The sequence below is a fragment of the Papio anubis genome, chromosome 6 (assembly GCF_008728515.1).
Source record: "Papio anubis isolate 15944 chromosome 6, Panubis1.0, whole genome shotgun sequence".
In the NCBI taxonomy this organism is placed as follows: Eukaryota; Metazoa; Chordata; class Mammalia; order Primates; family Cercopithecidae; genus Papio; species Papio anubis.
This window is the reverse complement of record NC_044981.1, coordinates 115,448,251-115,461,643: the sequence shown is the minus strand read 5'-3', so window position 1 is coordinate 115,461,643 and position 13,393 is coordinate 115,448,251. Positions and strand designations below refer to the sequence as shown.

Below are 13,393 nucleotides of genomic sequence, written 5' to 3'. Positions count from 1 at the left end.
AACTTTGCGCCTGAGTTTCCTTATTTGTAAAAACAGAGCTTATCATAGAGAACTATTGTGAGATAATACATATGTAGTATTTTACTTGACACATCTTAAGTGTTCAGCAAATCTCAGCTTCAGTGATGATGCTGGTGATGATGATGGTGCTGACGATGATGATATACTTAAAGACCTCCCAATTCCTCATTTATTCCTCCCTTCCCAACCAATCAACCAGAAAAAGCCATTTAAGCAGTGAGATTAATGCTTGTTTTGAATTTGATATACACTACTGTTAAAAAAAAAAAAAGGTTTTACTGGCTCTGGCATTTGTTTCTGCTCATGTGTCCTGTACACCTCTTCCTGCTTGTTCATTAATTGCTAGTTTTGTCATGTTATTTTTTTTCTGTAATTATTTCTTTTTCTCCTATTGCTTACATAGAGGGTTGTGACTAAATTACAGAGCCTTGTGTTCAGAGACTGTGCTCCTGATCTGTTTTAACTTTGTCTCGTACATCTCTTCATAAATACGCCAGTGATAATGGTGCTTGTCTGAACATGGACCATGAGTCTAGCTGTGCAGGAATTATCTGACATGTGTCGTGGGTCAGATAAATTAATTGGTTTGCTTTAAAAACAAGAATTACTAGTGGGATTAGGTAGTTATTATAGCTCTTGTTAGTCAAGCAATAGAAAAATTGAGGACAGAAATGTACCTGAGATAGGAATATTGTGTTATCTTCAAAAGAATACATTGAAGTTTAGAGTTACAAGCTAAGATACAGTGACAGAAAAAGATACTTACGTTTCCCTTATCGTTGATTTATACGTATATAAAAGAACAAATATTAGAATAGTAAGTGAATATTTCCTCACTTAATAAATTTGCGGTAATGTTCAGTGTATAATCTTTTGGTTTTTCTTCATTTTAGTTTCCGATATTTAGTGTTTTTCATTTAATTGTGAACATAGCCACAGTAAATGGAAATCACTAAGCAGATCTTCATTACAGTGTTTGACTTTTTTAATAAAAATGTTAACTCGGTAATGTCAGTATTAGGAAAAATCGTGTGCAAGGAATAATAATTATAGATGTGAAAAGATATGAATGTTTTGTGATCTAATAAATTCAGTGTTGACATTTTCTTGTATTATAATGGTATGTCCACTGTCAGGGAACATTTAGTTCTAGCCAACATGGTGAATAATACATTGTCTTAAATAATGATAGTGGATACCATTTGGTAAGTGCACTCTATGTGGTTTAATCCTCACTGAAGTTCTGCAAGCTAGTCTAGATAGGTCTTATATGCATTTTATAGATTAGATAGTTAAGACCTGTAATAATTCTCTCCAGATCACAGCATCTAATAGCAGAGCTGGCATACGAACTAACTTGAAAGTAGAGGTCTTCAAGTCTCATTGTGCCTCAGATGGTTCCTGTGGCACAATAAGTAAATAAATAATAAATAAATGAACAAACAACCTACCCAGGCATCTCCTCTGAAAATTCGGGTGTAGCAAGTTTGCATTGGGGCCACAATTCTGATAAACTACCAGGATAGGGAACTACTTGCTCTGAACTTTGTGTCCTTTCTATGTTAGTTTCTCAAGATTACATGTATCATTATCTATTCTTAGAACTTAATTTAAATTTTTTTGTTATGAAGTAATAATGTACGAATTTTTCTTCCAATCCATAGGGCAGTTTTGGTGGTAGGACCCCTTGGGGCTAGCTGCATCTGTATAGTACTGCCTTATTTACAGGAAAAAGGGAATGAAATAAGTAACTTTGAGAAAAAATCATTTCTCTGAGCCTTAGAAATGTCACCTGTAAAACATGAATAATAACTACCTTTCAGAATTAGTGTGATGATTAGGTGCCATTATGTATTTAAGGCATAGTGCCTAACCACTTAGTAGTTACTCAGTAAATGGTTCTTATTGTTTATTAAGAAGTTATTTTTATCATATTAGCTAGAAGTTAAGGAACTATGTTATATCAATTTTAAAGTACATGTTTTGTTTAGAGTAGTGTCATACATAGCATAAGAGTAAAACCTCTCTTGACCTCTGTGTAACTGACTTCCTAAATTTATAGACATTTTTCATTCTCTTTGGAGAAAACATTGATTGACGCCCATGGCAATTTGAAATTTCAAAACCAGTAAGCTATTTCTTAAGAAAGCTCAAATTAATAGACCTGTTGCTTATTCTTTACTTACCTATTGTATTAGGTATTCTAATCAGGTAAATCACCTTAATATTCTATAAAATGATGAAGTACAAATGTCAAAAGAGATATTTTTAAATAAACATCTAAGATGAATGCATTTAAAAGACTTTATGAAAGTCAGTCACTTAAAATTTCCCTCCCGATTTGGTGTGGATACCTATAATGACTGAAAAAGAATAGTAAGACTGTATATGAATGCTGTACTTGTATTGTTTGACATTATCTTTGAAGTTCCATTTAAGAAGTTAAACTGGAAATCTTATACTTGGGTAGTGATAGCTATGTTTTACTCAAGAAAAACAACTCTGATTTTTAGTTAATAGATTCATACTTAAAGAAAATATCTTTGCCTAATATCAAAAGATTAGCAGTATTGTGTATGTTTTGTGATAAAATAATATGTAAGGTAAGTATAATTATTATGATTTTCTACAGTAACTCACTTTCAAAAAAAATCAACTTATTCTTTGATCCCGATCTGGTCTCAAAAGAGAGGTTTGACATTCATGTAAAATGGGAATTATAAAATATGCTAATTTATGCCAGAAAGAATAATTTAGCTGAAGAGATTAGAATTAGACTCACTATACTGGGTAGAAGGGCAGGTTCTTTTTCTAAAGAAAGAAATGGGTGAACAGATACACAGATTTTTCTTTTTTATGGCCTGTCATGGTGTGATTTGCACATTGCCAATACTATTAATTTGAAATCTGGTTTCCTGCAGTTGTATTTGAGCAACTGGTATAGCAAAAATACTACTACTACTGTTACTACTACTGTTACTACTACTACTACTGCTACTACTGCTGCTGCTGCTACTGCTACTACTATTATTACTACTAACAATAATTCTAGGTGTTTAAAGAGGAGGGTACTATGAGCTAAACATACTCAACCTGTTAATTTATAAAATTTATAATTAATTGCTAGTAATAAATAGAAAAAACTCTTGAAAATGAGTACCGTCTAGAAAATTTCTAGAAATCCAAAGGAAAAAATCATAGCAAATAGGAATTAAACCTATGGCACAATTGTTTTCATTAAGAACTTTGTGGCATGTATTACTAGAATACAGAAACAGACTGTACCTGAATGTGAATTTATATACCGGCAACTATAATTTATTAAATCCCACCAAATTTTATTTTTACATTTTACTTTTTACTTTAGGGTAATATTTAATAACTGGCAAAATGAGATTAGTTTACAGCTGATTAAAATGACTGCCTTCTTATTTCAAGCTTATGAAGGTAAAATGCATATAACAGTGCCTGACACATAGTGAGTTCTACAAATGTACAGTTTTTTTTTTTCTGTTCTGTTTTGATGTTTTTACTCAGCATGCTTTACTAATTTAGAGTGTAGACTCTGGAGCCAGAATGCTTCTTTATATTCTATTTTCGCTACTTCTAGTTGTGTGACTTGAGGCAGGTTACTTAATTTCTTTGTACTTCAGTTTCCTTATCTGTTTAAATGGGGGAAGATAACATATTCTTCATGAGTTATGAGGATTAAATGAGTTGATATAAATAACATTTCCATAATGCCTAACACGTGGAAAATGTTATATAAATATTTGCTGTTATTATTGTATGCCAGTTCATTTTAATCAGTATCCATGCCTGTTGTAAAAGATGGACACATTCATTTGGTGAAACAAAATCATGTGTCAATTAGAAACATAGTTATGTAGTTCTTCATTATATTTTTAGCCTTACTTAAAAATTACACGGCAGAAATGAAAAATGATAGTAAAAAGATTACTGTTCCGAAAAGCAACATTCCAAAATGACATTTGCCTACTTTTCAGATTTGTTTGCTGATTACAGCAAAATTGGACGTTCTGTAGATCCAACCACCTTTGTCGTCTTTTTGTTATTTTAAGATGAAGAAAATAATTTGGGCCAGCATAAAATGTATTATCCTATATAATACATATGGGCCAGCATAAAATATATTAACCTATATATTATCTTGTTTTAATATGTTGCTGATGTTAATAATTCATTTTCTTCTAATTTGCTTATTTTGTTTAAACCTGTAATCTCTGAGACTTTTCAACAGAAACTATTAGATGGATGTGTAACAAACCTAGCTCTAAATCTCAACTTCAGTAAATAGCCTGTATTGAAAATGAGGTCATTGGAATATTTATCAGCCTATTATATAATTTACCAGTTTCAAAAAACCAAACAAATACCATAAACTCCTTAATGGAATTAATTACAGCTTTGGTCGTCCAGGAGTAGAATGTTATTGCCAGCATGACAGTGGAGCTGCAGTAATCCAGCTCCAGTTCCTGATTAATGAGGTTAGTGAATTGTTTTAATCATTTCTACTTATATCTAAAGTAGGGCCACATCTAGTCTTTCAGATTTCTTACATGCGTTCACATTTATTTAAATATTTGAACAAAAATTAATTTATAATCAGAAATAGTAATTCATTTTAAAGTAGCGTCATGAACAGTTACATAAATAATGTAAAATGTTTTCTGAAGACAATGTTGTAAACTAAATGGCCTAAGGTAAACGTTTTTGGTAAAACATGCTGCATTTAAATTTTAAGGGATATTGAATGCTGGGTAACATAGAAATCTATATTAAAATATTTTTTAAAAGATTGAGCTTATTACAAATCAAAGAATGTGCTTCTTTAATGAATTGCTTTGAAATACAACCAAGAAACCAACATTCATTCATTAGAAAGTAGTTACTGCCCAGAGTTCTTAATTAACACACAAATATGTCAGTTGCTTTAAGTAATTGACGTTGCCTTTCCTTTTGAAAGTATGGAAGGAGCTAGAGAAAACAGCATTTTATCAGCATAGGAAACACGGTTTTTGCATATTTTGAGAACATACGAGCAGCTCTGAGAATAGATGTTTACTGCAAGTATTGATAGGGAAAACTGGTCGTAGAAGGAAGAAAGAGAAATTGCTTCAGAAAAGGCTCTGATCTCCTTAAATATGAGGATAGATTGTGGACATTAGTTTAGTCCATAAACCCTTAGGCTCCGTGGAATAATTTCTTAAATGTATGTGAGAGAAAATAAATTCCTGAATACCTGTGGCTTTTGATAAATGTTTTATTCATACCAGAGGATTTAAGAAAGGCATCCTGGGTATAAAAAGATAATTATGACAACATAAAAACCTCCATAAAACTGTAATCCAAATAATTTACAATTGTCTAGATTTTTCAAGGTCAGCGGATGTGTTTTTAAAACCTTCAGTATCCTGTATAGAAGTGTATATCAGGCATTTTAAAATGTTAAATTTTTAAAAATTACAATGTAGAAAGTTGTTGAAGCCATATATGAAGACTCAGATTATTTTTCCTCTTTTAAAGAATGTTTTATTATGGAATCATTATACTCATGGTTAAGTTTAAAAATAGTTTCAGAGAGAGCTTGTGTACCCTTTTAGCTTCTCTCAGTAGTAAAATTTTATATAACAATAATACAATAGCAAACGAGGAAAATGACATCAAAACAATACTATTAACTAGACTATAGACCTTTATTTAGATTCACCAGTTCATATATGGACTCATTTGTGTGTTTGTGTGTGTAGTTCAATTTTATCACATGTACAGATGTATGTAAGGACTACCACATCAAGATACAGATCAGTTCCCTCAGCACTAAGGGAAGGAATTCCCTCAGAAATAAAGAAGTGCCTTCAATACTAAGGGAATCCTTTTGTAATTGAATTCCTGCTCACCCTCAGTCCCTGGCAACTATTAACCTGTTTTTTCTCTCTCTCTCTTTTTTTTTTTTTTAAGATGGAGTCTCACTCTGTCACCCAGGCTGGAGTGCAATGGCGTGGTCTTGACTCACTGCAACCTCCGCCTCCCGGGTTCAAATGATTCTCCCGCCTCAGCCTCCTAAGTAGATGGGACTACAGGCGCATGCCACCACACCCAGCTAATTTTTGTATTTTTAGTAGAGACAGGGTTTCACTGTGTTGGCAAGGCTTGTCTCTTAACTCCTGACCTTGTGATCTGCCTGCCTCAGTCTCCCAAAGTACTGGGATTATAGGCGTGAGTCACCATGCCTGTCCTGTTCTTCATTTTTATACTTGTGTTAAGATTATTTTTTAAAGCAACACTTGAGCCAATGTTAATAAAATACGGCAGATCATTTACTGTAGACCTAAATTTTAGAAATCTTAAATTTGTGCTGTTTTCATTCATATTAAGTGTTCTTTTTCTCTTCAGCAAGATTGATCATAGACTTCTTTGGAAGGGCCATTTTTTTTTTTGACCTGCTTAAATATTAAATTATAAATACATAAAGGTAGTTTTTTTTTGTTTGTTTTAAAAAGTGGAAATCTGACAATTAGGTGGACCTGTTTGCTTTCAGATTTGGAAAACTATATACTATATAGGTGAAGGAGCCACCATAAGAGGAGGTTAGTTGTTATTGCTATTTTGGCTCTATGTCTTCTCTTCTTCCTGGAGATTTTGAGATGCGGTAAACATATTAAGAAAGAGGGTGACATGGCCTTTTATTTGATGGAAATAAGAAAGAGCAGTACAAATCTTTGACACCCTAAGTATTTTGAGTTTCTCTACTTCAAAGTGATCTAGATAAGACAGTGCTTTTAGTGAAATGGAGAGAATGTGGACTTTATGTATTTCTGCTTTCCAGTTGTCATGTCCTGTCAACAGAAGTTACACACTAGGGTAGCCCTCATAGAATTTTGAAGATGGAAAGGAGTTGGAGAGATGATATAAATCTTGTCCTGGTAGCTGTTTTAATTCTTCTGAGTAGATGAGAAACTCTTATTTTGAAAGAGGGAGACTTTACAATTTCTTACAATAACCTAAAAGATTGGTCTTGCAAATCTTTTTTGAAATTAATATAAATTCGGCATGTTACATCTCTTGTCTTACTCTTCTCTCAGTTCTTGATGATAGATTTCTAACTCCTTTGAAGAAAAGCATTCAGATGTCTTAATAAATCAGCTCTAGTCTAGAGAGTCTTAATTTTATTCACAATTGTCACATTGCATTTACAATTTTATATCAGTATCATCTCTAGAGGTTTTTCAAAGTATACTTGCATAGATCTTTGGTCTGTGTCTTCAGCCATTTTCTGTTGCTATAACTGAACACCTGAGTCTGGGTAATTTATAAAGAAAGAAGTTTATTTATTTAACTTTTGATTCTGGAGGCTGGGAAGTCCAAGATTGAGCAGCTGCATCTGGCTGACTTCTAGTGAGGGCCTCATGCTGCCTCATAAGATGGTAGAGAAGCAGAAAGGGAAGCTCGTGCATGCCAGGAGAGCAAAGAGGTCACCCTCACTTTATAACAACTCACTAGCAAAAGAACTAATCCAGTCCTGTGAGGGAAGGAACTCCCTCCCTACCTGGAGACTGCATTAAACCCTTCACAGAGGCAGATCTTTTATGACACAAATGAGGGATGGTTCACCACCTCTCAACACCACTTCACTGGCAATTACACTTCAACATGATGTGTTTTGGCATTGCAAACCACATCTAAACCATAGCACTCTGGAAATTCTGATTTGTTGGGTTTGGGTGAGAATGAGCCACTTAAATGATTCTCAAATACTGCCAGGCTTTTTCTTCCCTATAAATAATAATATTTAGTTGTATCAGACATTTTAACATTCTAAATTAGTCAGATTTCAAACCTTCAGACATGGATATTACAGTGTGCCAAATGCTATGTTTATTTTCCATACCATTCTAATAGTAGAATTATGATCTGAGCATAGTACTTCCATAAGGATTTGTCTTAAGCCAAATGAAATGAGGGTGTTACTTCATATCATATTTTGCTCTGCTAATCAAGGAGGTATGTATAATAGTTACAAAGTAACTTACAGTCTGATCTCTAATGTTAAATAACTGGATGTTAACCATACTATTCCACTAGATCCTAGTATACTTTCGGCTTATGAGATACTAAATTATACTTTAAATTATTGAAGAAGTTAATTTATTTACATACATGTAATACACATGCACTTTTTACATCTGCTGTTTTGAATTTGAGGCAAATGTTTCTTAGATCTAAATCTGCTGGCAGAAAGTTTTGAAATTTGGGAAGGAGATATTTCTGGCAGCTATTGAGTAGGCTTCATGTTTATAAAATGTATTATATATGAAATGTATTATTTTTGATTTTTAAGGGAGCTCTTGTGAGTGCCTTGGCTGATGACACCTTACACTTATGGAATTTGCGTCAGAAGAGGCCTGCCATACTACATTCGCTTAAATTTTGCCGAGAAAGGTAAGAATTCTCCCAGTTATCCTATGTATAGGATATTTACTATTATGATATTTTCTTGAATTTCAGTCTTTGATTTTTTTGTGTGTGATGGACCTTATGCACATTCTAAAAACTAATTCAAAAACTTCAGAGGATATACTGAAAAGCAAGATTCCTTCTTTTTTAGATCCATCTTACTTTCTTCAGGCAACCACATAAGTTTCTTTTGTGTCCTTGTGGAAGGATTTACAGGGTATATATAAAAGAAAAAATCTCTGTATATCTCCTCTGCTTTTTTTTTTTTTTTGCATAAAAGGGAAGCTATTACATACTCTTCCTGTAACTTGTTTTTACTTAACATATCCCATAGATTGGCTCATATCAGCACATTTAAATCTTCCTGAATCATTTTCATAACTGCATAGTATTCATTTTACTCTGTTGTGATGTTATGTTACATATATGTCTTTGTCTACATATACAGGTATATCCATAAGATAAATTTGTAGAAGTAGATTAGCTTGGTCATAGAAATTTCTTCTAATATGACTTGTGAATTTGGGGCTTTGATTGGAAAAACTTTTTCACCCTTATTTATTTATTTTTTTTAAAATTTATTTATTATTATACTTTAAGGTGTAGGGTACATGTGCATAACGTGCAGGTTTGTTACATATGTATACTTGTGCCATGTTGGTGTGCTGCACCCATCAACTCGTCATTTACATCAGGTGTAACTCCCAATGCAATCCCTCCCCTCTCCCCGCTCCCCACGATAGGCCCCGGTGTGTGATGTTCCCCTTCCTGAGTCCAAGTGATCTCATTGTTCAGTTCCCACCTATGAGTGAGAACATGCGGTGTTTGGTTTTCTGTTCTTGTGATAGTTTGCTAAGAATGATGGTTTCCAGCTGCATCCATGTCCCTACAAAGGACACAAACTCATCCTTTTTTATGGCTGCATAGTATTCCATGGTGTATATGTGCCACATTTTCTTAATCCAATCTGTCACTGATGAACATTTGGGTTGATTCCAAGTCTTTGCTATTGTGAATAGTGCTGCAATAAACATACGTGTGCATGTGTCTTTATAGCAGCATAATTTATAATCCTTTGGGTATATACCCAGTAATGGGATGGCTGGGTCATATGGTGCATCTAGTTCTAGATCCTTGAGGAATCGCCATACTGTTTTCCATAATGGTTGAACTAGTTTACAATCCCACCAACAGTGTAAAAGTGTTCCTGACAAAGGGCTAATATCCAGAACCTACAAAGAACTCAAACAAATTTACAAGAAAAAAACAAACAACCCCATCAAAAAGTGGGCAAAGGATATGAACAGACATTTCTCAAAAGAAGACATTCACCCTTATTTTATTAGCCATTGTCCTCTATATGTTTTTGTAGTACTCTTTTTTTTTTTTTTTTTTTTTGAGGCATAGTCTTGCTCTGCCATGATCTGGGCTCACTGCAACCTCTACCCGCCAGGTTCAAGCAATTCTCATGCCTCAGCCTCCTGAGCGGCTGAGACTAGAGCGTGTACCACAACACCCGGCTAATTTTTGTATTTTTAGTAGAGACAGGGTTTTGCCATGTTGGCCAGGCTGGTCTCGAACTCTGACCTCAAGTGATCTGCCCTCCTCAGCCTCCCAAAGAGCCAGGATTACAGGCATGAGCCACCATGCCTGGCCTTTCTAGTACTCTTAAAGTTTTACTTTTTATACTTAATCTTTGATTTATATGGAATTTATTTTGGTATGAAATATGAGTAAGGATATAGTCCCCTCAATAATTTGAGAGACATATATTGTTATTTTATATACACGTGTGATTGTATATATGTATATAATATGTAGTTAACATTAAAAGCACAATCTTTTTTTATGTATTTTGAGGAAATTTTTAAAATTTTGAATCTTATAGGAATACCAAAAGGGAAATACTTGATTCTTTTATTTTAATTTCTAAGGAAAAGTTGATTTTCTTAAGCAGCTACTTTTTTCCAGTCAAGTTTTGGTTTTTAATGTCTAAAATTTTGATTAAAACCTGTTGACAATAAAGGCGGAAGAAGAGAATGTGAGAACAATATAGTTATAACAACTGTAATAACAGTAGAGGTAAGAAGTGTGAACTTAAAGTAGAGGAAGGAAACCTGTGAGTTCTAGGGCTTTATCTTAGACTCTCTTATTTGATTCTCATGACATCTTATGGAATTAGTGAGAAACATGATTTGGGAGAAACGATACTTGGAATAAGGCAAAGGGTAAAAAGCAGCATAGAGACTAGAGAGTTGGGAGATGTAAGGAAAAATAGGTATAATCACAGCTAAGTCATGACGAGGTAACTGGTGACTTTTTTGACATAGTAAGTACTTAGTAAGTATTTGATTGTTAAACAGAAAATGAGATATCTTAAAGTTTGTAGTAGTAGTCTTATGTCTGTCTCTCTATTTCTAACTCTTACTGTATTATGATACCCAAAACAGGGAACTACATCACATTTCTTTGATTTTAACATGCACAGTTTTTAAATTAATAGACTTTATTTTTAGAACAGTTTTAGATTTATAGAGTAATTGAGCAGATACTACAGAGAATTTCCATATACCTCGTATACCACCCTCATTCCCCTAACTCATCCCCCCCATGGTGTTCTCTGATATTAACATGCATTAATGTGGTTTGTTACAATTAATGAACCAAAATTGATACATTGTTGTTAACTAATGTTCATAATATATTAAGGTTCACTATTTGTGTTGAACAATTGTATGTATTTTGATAAATGTGTAATGTCATGTATCTACCATTACAGTGTCATATGGAATAGTTTCACTGACCTAAAAACCAGTGTGTGTCACCTGTTTATTCATACTCTTTCTCTAATCCTGAACCCCTGTCAGCCACTGATCTGATCTGTTTCCTGTCTCTGTAGTTTTTGCTTTTTCCAAAATGTCATATGTAGCCATGTGTTGCATAATGATGTTACACTCAGTGACGATTGCATATATGATGATGGTCCCAAAAGATTATAATGGAGCTGAAATACTCCTATAGCTTAGGGATGTTATAGCTGTCATAACATCATAACATCTTAGTGCAATACATTATTCACGTGTTTGTAGTAATACCAGTATAAACTAACCTATTGTGCTACCAATTCTCTAAAAGTGTAGCACATATAATTGTGTACAGTACATATTTGATAATGATAATCAATTACTATGTTACTGTCTTATATATTAGAATATACGTTTTATTACTGCTTTAGAGTTTATTCCTTCCACTTATTTAAGAAAAACAGCCTCAGGCAGGTCCTTCAGGAAATATTCCAGAAGGCATTGTTATCATACTGCAGACCTTCCAGCGGGACAAGATCTAGAGGTGGAAGACAATGAGATTGATGATCCTGATCCTGTGTAGGCCTAGGCTAATGTGTGTGTTTGTGTCTTAGTTTTTTTTTTTTTTTTAAAGTTTAAAAAGTAAAAGTAAAAAAAAAATTAAAAATATAAAAAAGCTTATGGAATAAAGAGATAAAGAAAAATATTTTTACTAGTTTTACAACGTGTAAGTGAAGGGTTATTATAAAAGAGTCAAAAAGTTAAAACATTTAAAATGTTCATGAAGTAAAAAGTTTACAGTAAGCTAAGGTTGATTTATTATTGAAGAAATAAATTTTTAAAAATAAATTTAGTCTGGACTAAGTGTCCAGTGTTTATAAAGTCTACACTAGGGTGCAGTAATGTCCTAGGCCTTCACAGTCACTTACCACTCACTGAACTCACCCAGAGCAACTTCCATTCCTGCAAGCTCCATTCATGATAACTGCCCTCTAGAGGTGTACTATTTTTTAATCTATTATACTACATTTTTATTGTACCTTTTTATGTTTAGATACACAGATACTTAACCTTTGTGTTACAGTTGGCTACAGTATTCAATATGTAGTACATAGTAATATGCTTTCCAGGTTTCTAGCTTAGGAGCAAGAGGCTGTACTATACAGCCTATCTAGGTTTGTGTAAGTATGCTCCATGATGTTCACACAATGTTGAATTCACCTGCTGATGGGTTTCTTAGAACATAGCCATCTGTACGTGACACATGACTGTAGTTGGAATCATACGTACAGCATGTAGCTTTTTTAGACTGTCTTCTTTCACTGAGCAATATGCATTTAATGTTACTGGTCTTGACTAGTCTTGTGGCTTGCTAAATCATTTCTTTTTATCAGTAAATCTCTTTTACAGATGTGACAGTTTGTATTTCCATTCACTGATTGAAGGATGTCTTGGTTTTTGCTTTTGTTGGCCATTATGAATAAAGCTGTTATAAATATTCACATGCAGACTTTTTGTGGATGTACATTTTCAACACAATTGGATACCTGGGAGTGCTATTGCTGGATCATATGCTGGGCTATCTTTGGCTTTGTGAAAAACTGCCAAGCTGTCTTCCTTAATGGCTATACTATTTTGCATTCTCACTAGCATTGAGTAAGAGATCCTTTTGCTCCATATCCTTACTAACATTTAGTATTGCCAGTTTATGGTTGTTAGCCATTTTAATATGTGTGTAGTGTTACCTCATTGTTACTTCAATTTGCAGTTCCGTAGTGACACATGATATGGGTTATCTTTTCATATTCTTCTTTGTTTCATATGCTGCTTTGGTGAGTTGTCCAGATTTTTTGCCCATTTTTAAATTGGGCTGTTTGTTTCTTATTGATAAGTTTTAATAATTCTTCGTATGTTTTGGGTACCTTTATCAGATAGCTATTTTACAAATACTTTGTCCTAGTCTGTGACTTTTACTTTTATTCACTGCACAGTGTCTTTGTAGAGCAGATATTTTGTATTAAGTTTAGCATATTAATTTTTCTTTCAGAGATTACACTTCGGTTGTTTGCATCTAAACATTCATCACCAAA

General features: G+C 33.5%; 1 protein-coding gene across 4 annotated transcripts in view; it reads left to right on the top strand.

Annotated features, from left to right (window-relative positions):
• Positions 1–13,393, top strand: part of STXBP5 (syntaxin binding protein 5) — a 193,501-nt gene that overhangs the window by 27,962 nt on the left and 152,146 nt on the right. For all 4 annotated transcript variants that reach the window (XR_646362.4, XM_003898071.5, XM_021937745.2 and 1 more), the window contains exons 3-4: positions 4,448–4,529; positions 8,384–8,484. Coding sequence is in view for 3 of the 4 variants with exons in the window: in XM_003898071.5 (XP_003898120.1) it covers positions 4,448–4,529; positions 8,384–8,484 (183 nt within the window). In the remaining variant the exon portion in view is untranslated. The remainder of the gene's footprint in view (positions 1–4,447; positions 4,530–8,383; positions 8,485–13,393) is intronic.